General features: G+C 47.3%; 2 protein-coding genes across 15 annotated transcripts in view; both read right to left on the reverse strand.

Annotated features, from left to right (window-relative positions):
* LOC144737441 (tripartite motif-containing protein 14-like) overlaps nt 1-23,637 on the reverse strand; it is a 410,883-nt gene that overhangs the window by 345,620 nt on the left and 41,626 nt on the right. The gene's annotated exons all lie outside the window — the stretch shown is intronic.
* The window catches only part of LOC144737432 (uncharacterized), a 29,614-nt gene continuing 10,064 nt past the window's right edge, over nt 4,088-23,637 (reverse strand). For 2 of the 14 annotated variants that reach the window (XM_078620114.1, XM_078620112.1), the window contains 3 exons: nt 16,911-17,051; nt 11,551-11,628; nt 4,088-9,749 (listed from right to left, as the gene is read on the reverse strand). In XM_078620114.1, coding sequence (XP_078476240.1) covers nt 7,908-9,749; nt 11,551-11,628; nt 16,911-17,051 — 2,061 coding nt within the window. In that variant the 3' untranslated portion in view covers nt 4,088-7,907. Of the gene's footprint in view, nt 9,750-10,384; nt 10,608-11,550; nt 11,629-16,910; nt 17,052-23,637 lie in introns of all 14 variants that reach the window. The other 12 variants (XM_078620122.1, XM_078620119.1, XM_078620121.1 and 9 more) reach the window with 7 other exon arrangements.

Raw genomic sequence — 23,637 nt, forward strand, 5'->3', positions numbered from 1 at the left:
CGCTATTCTGTTTTCCCATCCGTAAACTTTCAAGTAGTTAAATTAACAATTTAGTGATATTTAACATTACTTAATTCCCCACGCCGCTCAAGCTGCCCGGGGGTTGCCCTTGACAACGCTCGCGCGTCATCGGTGGAGGGGATTTCTCATTTGCGTGCAAAAAAAGAATACACGCAACGCTAAGGTAAATTCATCAAAGTGTCATGTCCTCTTCTCCCCCCCCCCCCCCACCCCACCCCAATGTGTGCACTTACTACTATAGGGTCGGTCGATACTAATATTATAGTGCTTAGATAGTATTATTGTAGCGCAGGCGGGAGGGTGTTGGGGGGGGGGGGGTAGCAGCCCAGCCTCTGCCGGCTGGGCAATCTAGGCGAGGCCGGGGGCTCTGCACAGGACTAGGCCTCACCACGGCACTCTGTCAGGTTAGCAGTTTGTGCTATAGAGTCGATATACACTGCTGTAGAGTCAGCATGTACTACTGTAGTGATAGCAGGTGACACCACAGTCAGTATATACTGCTGTAATCATAGCAGGAACCATCACAGTAAGTATGCACTGCCGTAGTGAAAGCAAGTACCACCACAGTATGCACTGCTGTAATCATAGCAGGTCCCACCACAGTCAGTATGCACTGCTGTTGTGAAAGCAGGTACCACCACAGTATGCACTGTTGTTATCGTAGGTACCGCCATAGTCAGTATGCACTGCTGTAATCATAGCAGGCACCACCACAGTCGGTATTCACTGCTGTAGTGAAATCAGGTACCACCACAGTCGGTATGCACTGCTGTGGTGATAGCAGGTACCACCACAGTCGGTATGCACTGCTGTAGTGAAATCAGGTACCACCACAGTCGGTATGCACTGCTGTGGTGATAGCAGGTACCACCACAGTCGGTATGCACTGCTGTAGTGATAGCAGGTCACACCACAGTTGGTATGCACTGCTGTAGTGATAGCAGGTACCACCACAATCAGTATGCACTGCTGTAATCATAGCAGGATACCACCAGTCAGTATGCACTGCTGTCGTGAAAGCATGTACCACCACAGTGGGTAGGCACTGTTGTAGTTAATGCAAGTACCATCACAGTAAGTATGCATTGCCGTCGTGAAAGCAGGTACCACCAAAGATGGTATGCACTGTTGTAGTGAAAGCAGGTTCCACCAAAGTCGGTATGCACTGCTGTGGTCATAGCAGGTATGACCACAGTCACTATGCACTGCTGTAGTGAAACGAGCTGCCACTACAGTCAGTATGCACTGCTGTAGTGAAAGCAGGTACCACCACAGTGGGTAGGCACTGTTGTAGTTAATGCAAGTACCATCACTGTCAGTATGTATTGCTGTCGTGAAAGCAGGTACCACCAAAGATGGTATGCACTGTTGTAGTGAAAGCAGATTCCACCAAAGTCGGTATGCACTGCTGTGGTCATAGCAGGTACGACCACCGTTACTATCCACTGCTGTAGTTAAACGAGCTGCCACCACAGTCAGTATGCACTGCTGTAGTAAAAGCAGGTCCACCACGGTATGCACTGCTGTAGTGATAGCAGGTACCACCAGTCAGTTTGTACTGCTGAAATCATACAGGTACCACCACAGTGTACACTACTGTAATCATAGCAGGTACCACCACATTCAGTATGCACTGCTGTAGTGAAAGCAGGTCCACCACGGTATGCACTGCTGTAGTGATAGCAGGTACCACCAGTCAGTTTGTACTGCTGAAATCATACAGGTACCACCACAGTATACACTACTGTAATCATAGCAGGTACCACCACATTCAGTATGCACTGCTGTAGTGAAAGCAGGTACCACCACAGTCGGTATGCACTGCTGTGGTGATAGCAGGTACCACCACGGTATGCACTGCCGTAATGATAGCAGGTACCACCACAGTTGGTATGCACTGCTGTCGTGAAAGCAGGTACCACCACAGTCGGTATGCACTGCTGTAGTGATAGCAGGTCACACCACAGTTGGTACGCACTGCTGTAATCATAGCAGGATACCACCAGTTAGTATGCACTGCTGTCGTGAAAGCAGCTACCACCACAGTGGGTATGCACTGCTGTAGTTAATGCAAGTATCATCAGTCATTATGCACTGTTGTAGTGATAGCAGGTACCACCACAATCAGTATGCACTGCTGTAGTCATAGCAGGATACCACCACATTCAGTAAGCACTGCTGTAGTGAAAGCAGTTACCACCAGTCAGTATGCACTGCTGTAGTGAAAACAGGTACGACCAAAGTCGGTATGCACTGCTCTAGTGAAAGCAGGTCCCACCAAAGTCAGTATGCACTGCTGTAGTGAAAGCAGGCACGACCAAAGCCGTGGAATGTCGGCGAGAGGGCTTGGCTGCACTGTCCTCAAGTGCCTGTGGGCCCGTCTCCCAAGTTATATAGACCGTGGCAGGGCCCGGTCGAGGTGATAGAGGTCAAGAGGCCCCAATGTGTTCGGATTCAGGTTGGTCGCAGACGATGGTATGTACACCCGTCGTGACTGAAACTGTATTTTCCGCCTTTTACTGATGTTTCATCCCCACTGCCCCAAAGCCGGGTGTCGGATGTGCCCGAATAGCCCGGGCGTGCGACCACCGAAGTTGTGCCTCAGCAGATTTCTGTTCTTTCGCCCACAGGAATCCAGCACTTGATGACCTCGGAGCTGCCCGTCACACCGTCGGAAAGCCATCCAGCGAGGAGGGGAGTGGCTGACATCCGCTTCCCCTCTTTACCCATCTCCTGTACGGGAGGGGCCGTGCCCGTTAGGCCTTCTTCAAGTCGTCCCCGAGGTCCCTGGTAAACCTGCCCTTGTCCCGCCTGGGGGCCCGGCGACGAGAACTCGCTCCAAAACTGTGACTTTTATATAATTCACCCGGTCGTCCTATTTATTTCGACGCCGCCCAACACAAGGCCGCAGCCACGAGCAAGGTTGCGGGTGCCGGTCGAACTGGGTCCTTTCGGGGCTCATGGGTGGCGGCAGGTCGGCAGTCATCGAGTATTGTACATTGTCCAGGGTGGGTCATTAAGGTGCGTCGGGGTATTTTTTGTTGTTGTTGCTGTGTTGAATTGTTGTTGTTTGTTCAGGTACGACTCATGTGGGAGGTTCCTATTGTGTTGCTGTTCATTGCTTTGTATGTGTATTCGGGAAGTTTGTCCCGCTATACAGGGAATGGGTGTCAGCCGGGACGGCTGAATTTTAAAAGGGGGGGGGGGGGGTGATGTAGTGATGTTAAATGGATCACTACGGCGCATAGCGCCAAGTGCCGTTGAAACAGACGCAAAGGCGAACACACCATGCAGTGCCATCAGTGGGCCACTGGGGCCATGGTGCTGCATGCGAGCAGAGGGAAGCCAAGTGAGTCTGACCGACAGAGTAGGGGATTGCAGCCTTCACCAGCGCCGCAAGGAATTGCCACAGAGTGCGCCACTGGAAGAGTGTGGTGGGGGGCAGCTGGTGGTAGGGGCCATGTGAGGACGAGTAATGTGGGCCAAAGGTGAACGAGGGGGCACAGGGGGGGGGGGGGACGTAGCTGGGAACGTCTAGAGAGTTCTCGATAGAGGCGTGGTTGAGGGTGGAGCCAGAGAGGGAACAGGTGCGTGTAGCCTGGAACCGTCGGGATTATTATAGATGCAGGGCACGGCCGAGGGTGGAGCCAGGCTGGGCCGACAGGAATAAAAAGGAAGCCCTGATCACAGATCCGGGCTGTCGACAAGTGAAGAGGAACCCAAGAGCTAAGTCTACGTCTTCATCCCCGTCTTCGACATCGTGGGTCAGGCAACATGTGGCTGCTCTGACCCGATTATAGATTATCCTGTAAGCAAGAGAACATGTGCATTGTGGTCCTATGCATAACGAGAGTGAGAATAGGTGTATTTAGTCCCGTGTGTAATGGTGTTGCATAATTGTAGAATAAACGTTGTTGCCTCCTAAATAGTGTCTCAGAATGACTCATTACACTAGTATCTACTGACTACAGTAGTATCTACTGAGTTAAAACTTTCGTGACTGCAGGCGTGACCAAAAAGATCTCCAAAATTCAAAACAAACATAAGATCCAAGTCCGATTCAGTACAGTACATAAAATCCGTGATCTAATTCCGTCTGTGAAGGATGTCATCCCTGACTTGCAATACCCTGGAGTCTATAAACTGAGTTGCAGCTGTGGTGATTGTTACATTGGTGAAACGAAACGTCATGTCTCTGATCGTGTCCGCGAGCACAAGTCAGATCTGAAACACGACAAAATTGAGTCTTCCGCCGTTGCCGATCATTGCTACAACGCTGTGGGCTCTCATGATATTGTTTTTTCCGAGACCAAGGTGCTCTGCAAACCCTCTGGCTACCATCAAAGGTTTCTACACGAAGCCATTCAGATATACAAACATAGACATAACTTCAACCGTGATGATGGGTACAAACTGAGTAATCATTGGAAAGATGTTATTAACCATGTAAAAAAGATTTAACTACACATATTTGTACCATCTTATTTGACAGGTACTTTTCTACTTTACCGAGTGTTGACATCCCCAGCGTTTAACAGTACTGCTTTTTTGTATTTGGATTCTCAACCAACATCGGTTTAGGTGGAGGTACACCGATTGTTTTCTTGCACAGGTCGACGTTGACCAATTTCTCTTGTAGCTCCGTTTTCTTGCACAGGTCGACGTTGACCAATTTCTCTTGTAGCCCCGCCCACCACCCCCACGTTCCATTCCCTGGTTACCACATTCAGATAAGCTCCTCCCCCCTTAACTTGTATTTAAGGGCTGGTCTTTTGGAATTTTCCTCACTTGATGCAGTAATTTTAGCTGTGACGGTCCCACCTGATGACGGAGACTTGTGTTGCCTCCGAAACCTCGTGATTTATTATTTTATTTCCATTATTACTTTTATTAACTTTTAATTTTATTTTTTACCTACGTGACTTTACCAAAAAAACCTAAGAGTATGAATCCTTGCAGTCACGAAAGCTTCAAATCTAGAAGTATCTAATCACTCTAGTAGTATCTACTGACTATTGTAGTAAAGGCACATTGGGGTGGGGGGGACACATCACACTGTTCAGGATTTACCTCAGCGTGTGCTTGTGCAGCAGTAACTGTGATTTTTTTGCCTTTGTTTAACGCGAAGGAGAACCTCCCTCCCGTCGCCATTCAAAAAGCTTGCTTGCGTTGCTCGGGGCAACAGTGAGTTAGCGTTTCTATGCATGCGCAGATGCAAAGCATACGCTCAAAGTTATCATTACGATCAGTGTACATTGTTATAAGGTGTGATCTTATTAGCTTACATTGGACCAATGGCAAAAACAAATAGCAGTTTTCGTGAGGTGGGCTTAGTTTGTTGTATGTGTACTTTGTTAAAACGTAAACCCAATAGTTTGTCAGTTGAAAGCGTTACGAGGATAGGCGTACGCAGACACAGGTAAGATAACACAACATAATTAGCGTTGTGTAAAAAATATCTCCTTTATGTAACATTTCAGTGTTTTCCCTTGTGTGTACTATATTCGTAATTTAGAAGATAATGAGTTGGGCGATATGGTTCCTAAGCTACAAACAATCCTTTTGACCCTGTATCACATGAACAGCAGTCACGTAAATGTTCCACACAGGTTACAATCAAAACAAACGTTCGTCTATTTAGGACTTTCCATTTTTGACCGTTTAATACCAAATGGTACTTACAGCAAAAACTCTGCTATCACGTACTTTTCCGTACGGAATGCTCTATTAACCGGCATCTGTTAAGCGGCAAAATAAATATTACTTCACATATCGAGAAAAATTCTGGTATCTTGCAGCGTTCTTTATGACTTTGCTGAGTGGTGGCGCGAATGGAGTCGCAATTGCAATAATCTGCAATCTTCCATTGCGATCGTGTTGTGGGCTGCCGAACCTAATTGTTTCACTGTACTTGTGTAGGGGTGTTACGGGAGGACAAACACACAAGGTGTGGTTACGCCCGCACGCGTAAGGGTGCCTACATCCACGTCCGCATCGGTTAGCCCTGGGGGGCTGTAACGGCGCTGTGATCCCCCACGGCCCCACCCCTCGGGGGGGAGCTGCTATATAAGGCAGAAAGCCGGTGGGCTCGGGGTGGAGTATTCAGCTTAACCAGCGAAGAGTGAATACCGACTAGATAGGCCCTGGGACTCCCCTGGCTCGCTGTCCTTTTAAGGACCGACCGGGGCAAGCCAGTGGCGTGGCCCCGAGAGCCCAGAGCCGATGCTCTTGTAAGAGCCGGTCTGGTTGGCTAAGGGTGCCGAGATCCTAGCTTGGCCAGAGCTGGATCAGCTAGCCTCCCCTAGCTCTCGAGTGGAGGACCTGGGAGCAGGCTAGCCGGGCTAGTGTTAGTGGGGTCTCCAAGTTAGATGGGTGAAGGGGCCGTTACCCCTTCAAGTGTTGTATACATTGGCCTGTGTTGAGTGTAAAGTTATAATAAATAAGTGTGCCTCCGACTACGTCGTCTACGTCTCCTTGAACTCACTACACTTGTACATATGGTACTGCACTACTGTACACTGCAATCTGCTTCTCTACAATAAATTAAAATCCTGTACAAATGACTGGTGAGTACCTCTGTAAACGAGTTAATTATTTTGAATATCAAAGTTAAAATGTATGCTTAATTCCTTCATTAAAAAATGTTTTTACATTTGAGAATTTTGCTGAACCATAAAGTATACCTCTCAGATAACCGGCACATTTAATGAACTGGCACCCTCGATTCTCCATGAATGCTGGATAAGAGCTTTTGTTGTATATGCTCAGAATAATATGTGTTAAATTTATAACTCTAAATAATCAAGAGACACATCGCCAACATTGAATTATTGCATTGAAATATACTGCATCACATTACATCACATTTACTGTACACTGATCTCTGAATGGATGCCTACACCTGCATGCATTTTTAGAATGAGAGAAGCCAAGTGATAGCACGGTTGATATTTGTTAAAAGGTTCACAGTTCACATCTGTCCGGCAGCCATCATGATTACCGCAGCAATATTGACCAAAAATATGCACCATCTGATTAAGTGGATGTTCACCATTCATGGTGTCAGGGTCAAAATTTGTCAGATTCGAAAGATTAGCGACAAATTACCCGACTGGGGTTACACATCAATCATCGTTCCACTCTACTGGCAGACTCGTGTCGATGTGCAGGTCGGTACTGAGTCCCCTTGTACAACAGAGGGACAGCTGGCACTTGGGCTAGCCGTCAAACGATTGAGATGAAATATGATGCAAGCCGCTTTTAGTTGCTGAAGCATTTCACCTTTGATTAGCAATATTGGCTACGTACAGTGAGAAATAAATACAACATTTATGCAAGCGCCAATTATTAATAAAAATATTATCATAACACGTTTAATGATACGAAGTTTTTTTTGTCTCCCGCTCCTGCTTACAGATCTACCCAACCTCCAAGTCCACACATGCTGGCCGCTCCTAATCTGCATCCTGCAAAAAGTCCACCTCCACAAACTGCTGGGTGTCATTTCACTCTCTCAGTCCACAGCCTCCTCCAGCTCCACACTGCCTCTATTGACTACTTGGAGGTTAAACCCTTGTAATGGGAAAGGCAAACATCTGGCTGTCACCTGATGAAGCTAGCTGTAATTACTGGCGAAACGTCGTACTCAGATTGTAAATGCTGTGGCTTGGCTCTCCAACACACCGGTGTGCTTTACTAGTGACGAATTGGCATGTTCACGTGACAACCCTTACTAGATGGCTGTCGGGTGGTGGTGGGTTTTAATGAAAAATATATATATTTGCGCGATCTAAACCAAAAAAACTCTTATGGAAAAGTCCTGTGAATGAAATGGAACTTGTTTATCTTTAGGTCAATGATATACATCTACTTGGTCTCCATTTGACTCAGTATTGCCTAAAAAAATCTACCCACACCTCCACATCTACAAATTGCTGGGAGTTGCCTCGCTCTGCCTCAGCGTTCACAGTCTCCTCCAGCTTCACGCTACCTCCATCGACGTGAAGGTCGGATTTTGGAGTCGAATCTTCTACCTCACATTTCACTATCACTTCACTCTTTACCATCACTTCTTCAGTCTTCACTTTCACTGATTCAAATTTCATTTTCACTTCTTGACATTTTGCCTTCACTCCTGGCCACGTTTCATATCCCAAATGTTTTTCTAGTTCTTGTTTCATGAGGGATGGACTCATTGGAGCACTTTGACTTTCACAAGCCGATTTCAGATTAATTTCCTGATGTGTGGTTTGATGCTTGTTTCGATCCCCTAACTGTCGAAAACCCTTCCCCCCATACACAGTGCACTTTAAGGGTTTTTCTCCTGTGTGTGTTCGCTGGTGCTTTTTAAGATATGTTGACAGTGAAAAATCCTTCCCACACACAGTGCACTTGAAGGGTTTCTCTCCCGTGTGCGTTCGCTGGTGTTGTTTAAGATATGTTGACAGTGAAAATTCCTTCCCACACACAGTGCACTTGAAGGGTTTCTCTCTAGTGTGTGTTCTCTGGTGGCCCTGAAGAATTGATGAATATGCAAACGCCTTCCCACACATAGTGCACTTGAAGGGTGTCTCTCCTGTGTGTTTTCTCTGGTGTGCTTTAAGATGCGATGACATTGCAAAGGCCTTCCCACACACAGTGCACTTGAAGGGTGTTTCTCCTGTGTGTATTCTCTGGTGTCTTTTAAGAAGTGATGAATGTGCAAACGCCTTCCCACACACAGTGCACTTGAAGGGTTTTTCTCCTGTGTGTATTCTCTGGTGTGTTTTAAGATGTGATGACTTTGCAAAGGCCTTCCCACACACAGTGCACTTGAAGGGTGTCTCTCCTGTGTGACATCTCTGGTGTATTTTAAGATGTGATGACTCTGCAAATGCTTTCCCACACACAGTGCACTTGAAGGGTTTCTCTCCCGTGTGTGTTCTCTGGTGGCCCTGGAGAATTGATGAATGTGCAAATGCCTTGCCACACAAAGTACACGTGAAGGGTTTTTCTCCTGTGTGTATTCTCTGGTGTGTTTTAAGACCTGATGACTGTGCAAAGCCCTTCCCACACATAGTGCACTTGAAGGGTGTTTCTCCTGTGTGTATTCTCTGGTGTCTTTTAAGATGTGATGACTCTGCAAATGCCTTCCCACACACAGTGCACTTGAAGGGTGTCTCTCCTGTGTGTTTTCTCTCGTGTGTTTTAAGATGTGATGACTGTGCAAAGGCCTTTCCACACACAGTGCACTTGAAGGGTGTTTCTCCTGTGTGTATTCTCTGGTGTCTTTTAAGAAATGATGAATGTGCAAACGCCTTCCCACACACAGTGCACTTGAATGGTTTTTCTCCTGTGTGGGTTCTCTGGTGGCCCTGAAGAATTGATGAATGTGCAAATGCCTTGCCACACAAAGTACACTTGAAGGGTTTTTCTCCTGTGTGTATTCTCTGGTGTGTTTTAAGATGTGATGACTGTGCAAAGGCCTTTCCACACACAATGCACTTGAAGGGTGTTTCTCCTGTGTGTATTCTCTGGTGTCTTTTAAGATGTGATGCCTCTGCAAACGCCTTCCCACACACAGTGCACTTGAAGGGTGTCTCTCCTGTGTGACTTCTCTGGTGTCTTTGAAGAAGTGATGGATGTGCAAACGCCTTCCCACACACAGTGCACTTGAAGGGTTTTTCTCCTGCTGATTGTCTTCGCTCCATGACCAATTCTGTACAGCCAAGTGGCAGAAGAACTGGCAGCTGCAGACAGAAAACAGTAATATCCACGCAATGTATGTCAGCATAGAAATGCAAATATATATACACAGTCACACGTGATATTCACATATTACGTAGACAAGAACACTCAAACATTAACGAGAAGAAAAAAATCACCCCCAATTCATCACACAGGCTATTTTAAGGCACTTGCTTCTATTGACGATCAGCTCTTGGCCTGGCATAACAGGCAAGTGGTCAGTTTAATGCCTGGAGGCCCTAGTATATTTAACACTAGCAGGAAGTACCCGGCATTGCCCGGGCGAAAAAGACACAAACACACATCGACTTACACAGACATGGACCCACACGCACTAACACATCAACTTACACATAAACGAATCGACTCAGGACTTACGCACACACGTGGACTTACGCACATACATGGACTTACGCACACACAGACATATGAAGTTACACACACAGACACATGGAGTTAAACATATGTAGTGTGTATCGGACGAAGCACACACTGAGGTCAGGAGGCACCACGATTTATTTCCACTTCCTGGGCTAGGGATAACACACTCGGGGTTACACTAGACCCCCAAACGAGGGTTTTCCGTATAACCGAGTCCCCGACGACCGACGCCCCCCGACTCCCCAAGTCGCCGCACCGTCAGCTTGTGGCCTTGCTCTGCCCCCGGCCACGCCCCCTCCTCGGTCTCTCGAGACGGAACCGGAGCCAGCATCACATGTCCTCGGGCCCTCATTTCCGGGCCCCCTTAACTCTCCTGAGCCGACACGTCCCCTCTCTCCCTCTGCGACGGGACCCTGCCAAGCAGGGCCTGCTTCTCCGCCACGTCTCCGTTGGCTCCCTCCAGAGGTACGTGCACCCTCCTGTAGCATTCGTAGTTGCATTCGGTGTATACACCGTATGGACGCTATTTATGACTCTACACATACATGGACTTACACGCACACACATGGACTAACACACATACACACATATGGACTTACACATACAAACACAGTGACTGTCACACACACACATTGACGCACACACACACACATCCACCCACACACACGACGCACACACATATATGGACTAACATGCACACATGGACGTGTACACACACATTATTATTTTCATATTTACTAAGTTTTTAAATAATAGTTTTCTATCTCCGTGACTTTAGCAAAAAAAGCAAGGAAGAGGGGAAATACAGGCGTGTGTAATAAGTAATTAAGAACGAGGGCGATGGTGTTCCACCATTTTTGTGCAAATATTTAGCACGAGAAAAAGCGGTAAACAAATGAAAGTCAATGAATAAAAAACAACTTATCCTACCTGTAACTATGAGGAGATGCGCACCAATTAAGCATAATTGACATAACGTCACTGTTCAACCCCCGTACTGAGGGGGCAAGTGTAAATATGCTAGAATGAAGACGTAATAGCATTCAGTATATTTGTTAGGCCCTGTCCAGTAAGTGATAGTCGGTGGCTGCTTATGCCTAATGAGTACAGAAAAAGGCTATTATTCCCCTCAAAGTAGTTTGTTGTAAGCAGGACAGTGATATTTAGAAATGTATCTATTTTCAAATAGAAAACGTACTGCATAAGTGTGATTCCCTCGCATAAAGACGTGGTCGCAATAATAGCCATTTTTGAATTTTTTTAAAGTAGCTCTTAGTATTGGTGGAGAAAAATCGTGTTACTTACATTAACTATCATAAAACATTGGTAAAACCCTATCATTTAATAAAGAACAGTAATGGTAATGAGTAAACAGCAAAGGTAATAAAGGTTTAAAGGGAGCTGCAAATGTGTGTGTTTTACCTTGTGTCCACAAGAAAGAAAATTCCCCCCTCCGCCCCACCGAACGCATGTGAGTTGGTAGGTTCCAGTACCTGCTAACTAATAAATACACACACGAAAACAGCAGTAATTTGGTATTTAACTAAATAAATAAGGACTGCATTTTATTATGTCAGTGCGTAAAAACAATACCAAAAAGAGAAATAGTTCTCTCTGCATGAGGAGAATGTTGAAAGAAAAGCTGCAGTATGCCAATTTTTAAATAGTTGTTTTTTCCAACAACGTAACAAAATGAAACACCAAATGTAATCAGCTATACCAAAGAAACTGCAACTTATTTACATAGAAATCACCATCGCAATACTACATGTAAGTAAATAGCGTGACGTGAGCAAACGAAGCAAGTGAAATGCATTGAAGAAGCAGGAATACGTCTACATTAGAGAGCACCAGTATGCTCATTGAAGTTAAAAAGCAGGCTACAGTCTACATTATAGACTACCAGTACACTTTGCGGCGACGGAAAGTGTAAAATAAATGTAAACAAAGTCATAATAGTTCCTGATAAAGTCCTGCGAACAACAAGATGTCATCTGTTTCGAATTTCTCCATGATCAATTTCTCCATGAAATTTTAAACAGTTGCTATCCAGACATCCACCCTACGTCATTCCTTGTGGAAGAGATACATAGATGACACGTGATTTGTTTTATTTCTACCTACGTGATTTTACCGAACGAACAAAAGAAAACAGCCACCATTCACCACTAATTGGTAGTTACATCATCACAGTGGTCATGCCATGATAGGTGCGAATTGAGGCGATGTAAGTGTGGAGCACTTGCCAGTAAGTCATGGGAATGATCCAGGTGTCTGTTGTATATATAGGCCTTTTTACAAAAACTTATATCAAGAATAATTCTGCCAATATTTATTTTTTAATAATCAATCGCGCTGTCGCTTGGGACAAAAGGGGGTGATGCGAACCCCCCTCCCCTCACACAGGAGCTGCCTTACCGCATTGAAAGCAACTCGAGGGAGGAGGCCATAAAATAACCATTAAATAATAAACTCCGGGGCAAAGGGAGGTTAACGACGAACTGGAAAATCTCCAGGTTGTGGTCAGATGACCATATGACACGACCTCCCCGAACGTTTTGGACAGTTCACAAACAAATCTCCAGAACGGTAAAACACAGGCACATAGCAGGGAAAAACGGACATTATAACTGATTTTTTTTTTATACGGTAAAAGTCCAAAAGTTAGCGACAATAATAAGTGGACATCATAGACTGCCAACACACTCACTCCGATTAAAACCAGGCTACAATCTACATTAGCGGGTTATTATTTCTCATATATTATTTTAACCATAATGTTATTCACCTTATTTTTATTCTTCTTCTTCTACGTGACTTTACCAAAAGAACCAAAGAATGAATTCTGGATAAACATAAACCAAATAATAATTATGAAGTATTAGACCTAGGGTCATCCAAGAAGAATAAAAAAAGGCGAAACAGGTCAATCACACATAACCAAGATAAAATGTATCCCATAGAGAGAGAACCTCCCAACCACCTTCGTCTCCCAAAAGCACGTGATATTAAAAAAATGCATACGCATTCAGAGGGCATCTCCTCTTAAAATAAAAAATTAAACACCATGAAGGAACTCCAAACCACGATGGAAGTACTGTAAACACTGCTACAAACATACTTTGAGTCACTTACAGAATCAGAACTACAAAAGTGGTACGGTATCAAGCAAAAAGAGGTAAAATAATATTTTTTTCCAAACGGTACAAAACTTCAAAGGCCAGCGCCCCTCTCTGTGAGAGAGAAGAAAATGTAACACCCCACAGCGAGAGAGGGGGGGGGGGATGCGACTGGACATGGGGAACCCCATCCTCCAGAATAATTATTACAAAGTTGAAAAACTAGGAAAACATATCAAGGGCAATTTGGGGCATCTGTTTTCCACGGATGAAAATATGGCTTGAGGAGGGGGACAGAAACCAGGCCAGGGTGAAACTTAACATATTGCTTAATAAATCAGGACATACACATACATACACACGTACCCCGGATGAACAACTGGCCCCACAGCAAAGAGCGAAATCAAAGGGATTCCAGTCCTTTGTGAGAAGGCGAGCCGACAGCAGAGATTTCAGATATAAAGAGGGACACGACACACACAATTCAGTGCTGCGATCGGCAGGCTCCGGGAACCTGCCCCCGTTAACGAGCTGCATCAGCAGAAGCCACGAGTCTACGAAGTCAACGCAAAGAGCCAGTACTGCGACGGGCAGACTCCGGGGCATGGCCTCAAGATCAACAATGGGTGTTGTGTCTCGCAGAGAAGAGAGGTGAGGTGATGCTCGGTGCTGAGTTCGGCATGGACCGACAGAGTATCGCTGAAAGTTTTATTCTACATTTATCCTGACGTTTTGCGTCACTTGCAAAGTAAAGGATTGCGATAATTTGTATTGTACTAAGCTTTCACAGTTGTGTAAGAGGTGTGCGAATACAATTTACAAGTTTTGAGAGTGAGTGCCAGCTCCCACGAGCAGCTGCAGCCCGAGAGAAAGAGTGACGAGCAACGTCTGCAATCAACCGGGAGAAAGGGAGGAAAGCGCCAAGCATCGACCAAGCCAGCATCGCAGAGAAGCAGCTGCACGCGCAACCGGGCATCGCCAGAGAGCATGGAGCCGGAAAAAGAGCGCAGCAGCACCACCAGTGTCACCGAGCAAGGGTGTCAGCTGCCAGCGGACAAGCGGCGAGCGCTATCGTGCACCTTCAAAGACAAGCGTTGTGCGGACTCAGCTCATCCAGCAGGGGAAAGAGCCTGACCAGCTGCCCGTGAGGAAGAGGAGAGCGCCGGTGAGAGCGCCGTGGGTTCGACCCACACACACCGACCAGCACCAGCTGGGAACCAAGACAAGAGTGAGGAACGGTGACCAGCGGACGAGCTGCGGGCGCTATCTGACAACGGAATCATCGCGCACCGCCGACGGCGAGCGTCGTGCCGACTCTTCATCCAGCAGTGGACAAGCAGCTACAGCTGCCGCCGAGCGAGAGAGAGTGAGGAAACTGTGTGTATGACCCTCCCCCACACTCACAACGCATCACCCGGCATCTGCTTAACACAACAGAGTTGAAGAAGAAGACAAACCACCAACACGCACATAACACACATATCGGGAATAATAAGAAGACTAATGATAAGAGTGCTATCTGACGACGGAATCATCGCGCACCGCCGACGGCGAGCGTCGTGCCGACTCTTCATCCAGCAGTGGACAAGCAGCTACAGCTGCCGCCAAGCGAGAGAGAGCGAGGAAGCTGTGTGTATGACCCTCCCCCACACTCACAACGCATCGCCCGGCATCTGCTTAACACAACAGAGTTGAACAAGAAGACAAACCACCAACACGCACAGAACGCACATATCGGGAATAATAAGAAGACTAATGATAAGAGTGCGTCAACTATTAGCTGATGATGAAGAACATTGTTGCCCATTGAGTTACGTGGATACAGTCATTTAGAAGTATTTTAGTTGTTCTTTTTGTTAATTGCATAATATTACCAATGAATTCATTGATGAAACTAAACGTTTAGAAACCTACACATTATGAATCTACACACTCACAGGGAGACTATCGTTTTAAAATCATTATTTTGATCACATAATCTTGCCCGCAAATTTATTGAAGCCTCAGCCAATTTGATAAACATTTGCTGAAACTGCCACACACCATTGTTCCAAGACATTTCGTTAATTGCATAATCTTACCGATGAATTCATTGAGGTCTATTTTTGCCTTCGGGACATGTTTCTTTATTGCCGTTCGTATGAATATCGTCACATTAATTTTTAAGGACTTTTTCCAATCGCCGTGTCTGCTCGCTTTTACGCTGAGGAATTAAACGATTGTTCTGTTACCCAGTTTAACAAACGTAATCATTGAGGGTTAAATGTACGGGTCAATGAGGAGAACATCTTCAGGAGTACTGTGTTGACAATTCCAAGCATAAGAGTTTGCATATTAGAGTGTCATGTTTTTGTTTAGAAATTAAAGTTGCTTAACACAGAAGTGTCTGAGTGGTGCCCTCCTAAGTTCATGCGTAATAATCTTAATTATAAGAACTGTATCCTGCGGTGAGATTTGAGTTTGGAGACCTGACATAAACACACTAGGACATAATCAGTAAATGATAAAGCGAGAATAATTGTATTATCCCGATTGATAATACAGCCCTAGACAACGAAGCCAAGCTTAATTTAGCATACTTACATCACGCTTGCATAACTTCACACAATTCATTGTATTATCCCGATTGATAATACAACCCTTGACAACATTTCCGAGCCTAAATATCATAACAACATACCTTAAATTTTATTTCACTTAAATTTTATTTTTTATTATAAATTTTTCAAGACCCGACATATACAACATGTCAAGGGATGACTAAGATCACTGGCAGATACACCACCTGTGCTACGCACTGTGCCAACTTGCTGCATTTTAGACATCCAGTGTTCCACCCATTTATGTGTCACTCCTCTGACCTCGTTGTTGCAGTACGAATGCCTCCAACTACCCTGCAGCATCCTTCATGGGCCTCCTCCACAGAGGTCGATCTTTACACTCCTGGTACCAGTCATCGGCAAGTCCGATCACCTCCACATCTTCCAATCTCTTCTCTAGCCCATGCCATACCCGTTTAGTCCCTCATATCTGAACTTACGCTGCTTGAGCATGCAGTTTCTGAGCATGCGGGATTCATGAGTAGCCTGATGACGTCATGGGGTAATGGGATGACGTCATGTGACGGGGATTGTAAAGGGGTACTTAAGGGGGACCCCAGTGACGTGAGCGGGGTCGTCGTGGGAGCCAGGGATGGTGAGCGGCTGACGAAGAGACAGCCAGGGGTAGGGCTCATAATAGTCTGCAAGAGCCGGCTAGGTTTGCGTGAAGTGCTGCTCTCCTCGGTCAGGCGGTGTTGGTTGAGCCTCCGTCCCGACCAGATTGAGAGAGCCCTAGACATAGCTGAGCTAGGACCAAGTATAGGGACACCTATCTCTGGTGTGTAGTGCTACCGTGTGTTTAATAAACCGGCGAAAGCCCTTACCAGAAGTTCTGCATCCGAGTCGTCGTGCACTACACAACTGGTGCCAGAAATGGTCCTGCCTTCGCCGCCATGTCAAAGTCCGCGGCGAGGAGGAAGACCCCTGCCTGTGGTGCTATCCAGTGAGGAAGAGAGCATGGAAAATCCCGCAACATCCCCAGAGTCTGTGGCCCCGGAGATGCGCCCCGTGGAGCCGGGCCAACCGGAGCAAGAGGAGATGGCGTCCGTGGGTCGTTACTCACCACCGCCGGAGACCTGGCAGATCCTCTCGAACGAGCTCGGGCAGCTGCTCCAGTCGGCCGCGCAGCTCGTCGCCACGATGTCCGAGGTGGGTGTGCAGCCGGGCGCACCCGGCACCCTTTCGGAGCAGGATCGCCGGATTCCTGCCATTGCGCCGCCCGCCACATTCCAAATCGGTGCCAATTTCTCAACGGACGAGACTCTGCAACCGGGCGCCATTGTTTCGCGGGACGTGACGCACCAACCTGGCACCATTTTTCACGCAACTCCGCATACAGGCGCCATTTTCCGTGCGACTCCGCAACCAGACGCCATTGTTGATGCGTTGCAGTGCCTGTTGCGGGGCTGGCATGTGCACCGGGAGATGCGCCCGCGTTGGTGACCACCGCCGGCGGCCAGAAGCTTCATCGCCTGCCACCTGTGCGCCCATTCATCGCGTTTCAAGATCGCTTCGACGCGGCGTACACTTCGGTCAGATGGGCCATGGACGAGGCACTCAAGGTGTTACCCACGGCATTTGATGATTGGGCATTGGCCGCGTTTAAATCAATCCCCCCAGAGGATAGGGCGACACTCCCTATGGCGTAGGCCCAGATGGCCACTATTTTTGAGCCACCTTCTCATTGCAGAGGCGAGAGGAAATAGAAACTCCTCTCGCCTTCCACTGCTCCTTGCTGGCGCTGGCTCGATCGGCCTACCCCAATATGGAGAGTGCGGCAATTGACTCGCTGGCTCTGGATCGGTTATTCTCCCTTGCGCGCGAGCTTTGAATTGTTAGCAATTGCCAAGTAGGCTGATATTTCTTCCCGACACATCATGGATTGATGCGTTGTGTCAGAAAACTGCCCTATCCCTCGAACAGCGCCAACGACTCCGTGCGCATATTGAACGGTTCACCGATGTGTTCAGTAAAAGCAAATTCGATATCGGACGCATGTACGTATTGGAACATCACAGTAACACAGGAAATTCGCCCCCCATTCGGCTTAATTCACATTGTTTCAGCCCTAAGGAAAAGGATCATATTCTTAGGTTTTTTCGGTAAAGTCACGTAGGTAAAACATTAAAATTAATGAAAGTAAAATAAAACAAAATAAAAAATAAAAATCACGACGTTTCGGAGACAACACAAGTCTCCGTCATCAGGTGGGACCGTCACAGCCAGATTAGCTGCATCAAGTGAGGCAATGATTCAAGATGCAATCCCTTAAAAGCAAGTTGGAGGGGGGAGGAGAGGGGGCTCATCAGAATGTGGCAGCCAATGAATGGAACGTATCGGGAGGGAGGGGGGCGCCAAGCACAACGCATCGGGAGGGGGAGGGGGGCGGAGCCAAAAGGATGTGCTAGACGATGTGCTCCACGGCGCGAAAGCGGCCGCTGCCGCACACGCCAACGCATTGGACAGAGAGGGGGAGGGGAAGCCCAATACACATGATTGAAAGGCACGAAAATGCCCATGTTTATACCAATGCTGGCTGAACAACGAAGAGAGAGCACTGTTAAACAATGGGGATGTTAACACTCGGTAAAGTAAAGTAAAATAGTGTCTGTCAGATAAGATGGTCCAAAAAAGTGTAACTAAGTCTTTTTCGCGTGGTTGATAACATCTTTCCAATGATTGCTAAGTTTGTACCCATCATCACGGTTGAAATTATGTCTGTGTTTGTATATTTGTATGGCTTCGTGTACAAACCTTTGATGGTAGCCAGTAGGTTTGCAGAGAACCTTGGTCTCGGAAAAGACAATTTCATGAGAGCCCACAGAGTTGTAGCAATGATCGGCAACGGCCGAAGAATCAGTTCTGCCGTATTTCAGATCTGACTTGTGCTCGCGGACACGATCAGAAACATGACGTTTCGTTTCTCCAATGTAGCAATCACCACAAATGCAACTCAATTTGTAGACTCCAGGATACTGTAAGTCAGGAACGACATCCTTCACAGATGGAATCAGATCACGGATTTTATGCACTGTACTGAATCGGACTTGGATCTTATGTTTGTTTAGAATTTTGGAGATCTTTTTGGTCACGCCTGCTATGTATGGTAACGTGATAGTTTTGGTCGGAGTTTCATGTGGCTGTTTCTGTGTGGTGGGAGAGACAGCTTGGCGGATAGTACGGTCAGAGTATCCGTTCATCCTGAGGGCCCGATGTACATGTCTTAATTCATCGGTCAGGTGGTGTTGGTCAGAAATGCCATGGGCTCTGTGGTATAGCGTTTTGATGAGATAATTCTTTTGAGATGGGTGGTGGTGGGAATCCGGTTTCAAGTAGGAATCTGTGTGGGTGGCTTTCCTGTAGACAGAATGTCCCAAGGATCCGTCAGGCCTCCTCTTAAACAGAATATCCAAGAATGGTAGTTTACCGTCTTTCTCCACTTCCATGGTGAATCTGATGGATGGGTGTCTAGAATTGATGTGGTCCAAGAAGTGGTTCAATGCTGGGAGGCCATGTGGCCAGATGACGAAAGTGTCATCCACATACCTCTTCCACAGGGAAGGACGCAGGGTGGATGTCTGGATGGCGTCTGATTCAAACTTTTCCATGAACATGTTGGTTATAACTGGTGACAAGGGGGAGCCCATAGGGGTACCCTCATTCTGTTTGTAGAAGGTGCCATTCCAGGTAAAATAGGTGTTGGTGAGGCAATGCCTAACCAGCGCAGGTACATCAGAATTCAATCCATGTTGGACTAAGTCCTCAATTATTGTTAGGGTGTCCGGTACTGGGACTTTGGTAAACAAAGATACTACATCAAAGCTGACGAGGATGTCATCAGGAGATAGTACCATGTCCTTAACCATAGAGACTAATTGGGTTGAGTTGAGTTAGTCTCTATGGTTAAGGACATGGTACTATCTCCTGATGACATCCTCGTCAGCTTTGATGTAGTATCTTTGTTTACCAAAGTCCCAGTACCGGACACCCTAACAATAATTGAGGACTTAGTCCAACATGGATTGAATTCTGATGTACCTGCGCTGGTTAGGCATTGCCTCACCAACACCTATTTTACCTGGAATGGCACCTTCTACAAACAGAATGAGGGTACCCCTATGGGCTCCCCCTTGTCACCAGTTATAGCCAACATGTTCATGGAAAAGTTTGAATCAGATGCCATCCAGACATCCACCCTGCGTCCTTCCCTGTGGAAGAGGTATGTGGATGACACTTTCGTCATCTGGCCACATGGCCTCCCAGCATTGAACCACTTCTTGGACCACATCAATTCTAGACACCCATCCATCAGATTCACCATGGAAGTGGAGAAAGACGGTAAACTACCATTCTTGGATATTCTGTTTAAGAGGAGGCCTGACGGATCCTTGGGACATTCTGTCTACAGGAAAGCCACCCACACAGATTCCTACTTGAAACCGGATTCCCACCACCACCCATCTCAAAAGAATTCTCTCATCAAAACGCTATACCACAGAGCCCATGGCATTTCTGACCAACACCACCTGACCGATGAATTAACACATGTACATCGGGCCCTCAGGATGAACGGATACTCTGACCGTACTATCCGCCAAGCTGTCTCTCCCACCACACAGAAACAGCCACATGAAACTCCGACCAAAACTATCACGTTACCATACATAGCAGGCGTGACCAAAAAGATCTCCAAAATTCTAAACAAACATAAGATCCAAGTCCGATTCAGTACAGTGCATAAAATCCGTGATCTGATTCCATCTGTGAAGGATGTCGTTCCTGACTTACAGTATCCTGGAGTCTACAAATTGAGTTGCATTTGTGGTGATTGCTACATTGGAGAAACGAAACGTCATGTTTCTGATCGTGTCCGCGAGCACAAGTCAGATCTGAAATATGGCAGAACTGATTCTTCGGCCGTTGCCGATCATTGCTACAACTCTGTGGGCTCTCATGAAATTGTCTTTTCCGAGACCAAGGTTCTCTGCAAACCTACTGGCTACCATCAAAGGTTTGTACACGAAGCCATACAAATATACAAACACAGACATAATTTCAACCGTGATGATGGGTACAAACTTAGCAATCATTGGAAAGATGTTATCAACCACGCGAAAAAGACTTAGTTACACTTTTTTGGACCATCTTATCTGACAGACACTATTTTACTTTACTTTACCGAGTGTTAACATCCCCATTGTTTAACAGTGCTCTCTCTTCGTTGTTCAGCCAGCATTGGTATAAACATGGGCATTTTCGTGCCTTTCAATCATGTGTATTGGGCTTCCCCTCCCCCTCTCTGTCCAATGCGTTGGCGTGTGCGGCAGCGGCCGCTTTCGCGCCGTGGAGCACATCGTCTAGCACATCCTTTTGGCTCCGCCCCCCTCCCCCTCCCGATGCGTTGTGCTTGGCGCCCCCCTCCCTCCCGATACGTTCCATTCATTGGCTGCCACATTCTGATGAGCCCCCTCTCCTCCCCCCTCCAACTTGCTTTTAAGGGATTGCATCTTGAATCATTGCCTCACTTGATGCAGCTAATCTGGCTGTGACGGTCCCACCTGATGACGGAGACTTGTGTTGCCTCCGAAACGTCGTGATTTTTATTTTTTTATTATTTTACTTTCATTAATTTTAATGTTTTACCTACGTGACTTTACCGAAAAAACCTAAGAATATGAATCATTGCAGTCACGAAAGCTTCAAATCTAGAAAAGGATCATGTCCGCTTGGCCGTTGACGAGATGTTGGTGGCAGACATTATCTCTCCTACTAGCCCGTGGGGCGCTCCTATTGTGTTGGTCAAGAAACAGGACGGGAGTCACTCTTTCTGCTTCGATTTTCATGAATTAAACAAGATTTTGGTGGCTGATGCCTATCCCCTTCCTTGCATGGATGACTCCCTCGATGGCCTCGCGGGTGCGCAGTTCTTTTCGACCCTAGATTTGCTTTCGGGCTTCTGGCAGTTGCCGTTGGATGAGGCCTCTAGACTCAAGACAGTGTTCCACACACCCCAGGGGCTGTTCCAATTCAATCGGCTTCCTATGGGCCTCCATTCGGCCCCGGCCACCTTCCAACGCCTCATGGAGATGGTTTTGGCGGGTCTCCAATGGGAATCTTGCTTAATTTACTTAGACGACGTGATTTGTTTTCAGCCGTACATTTGCCAAAACACTTGCGCCGCCTGGAGTCGGTCTTTGATTGAAATTCAAACATCAGTGAAATATTTGGGCCATGTTGCTAGCACGTCAGGTGTCGCCACAAATCCCGAAAAGACAGCTTGCGTTCGGGCGTGGCCGACTCCCACATCTGTCGCTGAGGTACGCAGTTTCATTGGCTTCGCCTCGTACTATCGCCGCTTTGTGCGCGATTTTGCCACGGTCGCGAAGCCACTGCACGCACTGTCCGCAAAGGGACATAAGTTTCATTGGGGCACTGAGGAGGAAGCTGAATTTGTGGCGCTTCGAGCATCCCTGGCGGATGCGCCACCTATGTGCTCGACACTGACGCCAGCTACACGGGCATTGGGGTTGTTTTGGCCCAGGTAGTCGATGGTGTTGAAAGGGTCATGGCATTCGGCAGTCGCGTTTTGTCCTCCACAGAACAGCGATACTGTGTGACTCGGAGGGAGCTGCTTGCCATTGTGTTTTTTGTGCAATTGTACAGGCCCTATTTGTATGGTAGGCAGTTCACCGTTAGGACAGATCATGCGGCCCTGCAATATTCCCTGCAAATAGATCAGCCCTCGGGTCAGCTGTCCCGCTGGCTCGAAGTACTCCAAGAATATACCTTTGACGTCATCCACAGGAAAGGGGTGCAGCATGGTAATGCGGATATCCTGTCCAGGTTGCCTGCGGATAGCAGGTATACGTGCACCATGGGTTCGGGTCGCTGCAGGGCCCCCGTTGACACTGCGGCCCAGTTGGTTGCGACGATCGATACCGGCCTCCCCTCCAGGTGTCATTGCCTGCAGATTTTGGCCTTGGTCTTCTTCGGGAAAAATGGTCAAGGATGCAGATGGAGGATTCCTCTCTGCTCAGGCTGCGACGCCGTGTTGGGCCGAACGCCCGGAGTTCCGCTCCGCCGGCCGCCTCGGTCGTCGCCGTGCACGAAGGCCTTCTCATGCGTTGGGATACGGAGCTGGAGATATATTGTGTAGTCGTGCCCACTGCCCTACGAGTGAAACCGGCCCGAGCAGTTCACGAGAAACTTATGCACCTCGGTTACTATAACACCTTGTTAACCCTTGGCCGGGTATGGAAGGTGACGTGACGCTGCTATTGAAGGGCTGCCACAATTGCGCACGGCGGAAGGCCCCAGTTGGCCGTGATTGGGCCCCGCTGCAGTCCATCCGGGTTCCTCAGTTTAACAAGCTTGTGGCCCTAGACATTTTGGGCTCATTTCCAACCTCCCAACGGGGCCACAAGTATCTCCTAGTCGGGGTCGAGTACCTCACACGTTGGCCTATGGCATGGCCCTTGATAGACCAGTCGGCCTCGTCCATCACCGAGGCCTTTGTGCAAGGTTACGTCCTGGATAAGGGTGCTCCCGAACAATTATTGACAGCCCTTTTATTTAATGTACGGGAGGGAACCTGAGCCCCCGATGCATGTCCAACTTGACCTAGGGTCCACAAATAAGAGATCTGCTGTGCCCGCTCCAATGAAGATTGCACTCGACAGACTGTGTGATGCACGACAGGTGGCCGTAGATGATTCATCTGCCGAAGCATCAAGGCTCTGGGCTTGTGGAAAAAGGGTCAAAAGGCGTGACTGCATTGTCCACAGGTGCCC

This window comes from Lampetra planeri, chromosome 69 (genome assembly GCF_965212315.1).
Source record: "Lampetra planeri chromosome 69, kcLamPlan1.2.h2, whole genome shotgun sequence".
Lineage (NCBI taxonomy): Eukaryota > Metazoa > Chordata > Hyperoartia > Petromyzontiformes > Petromyzontidae > Lampetra > Lampetra planeri.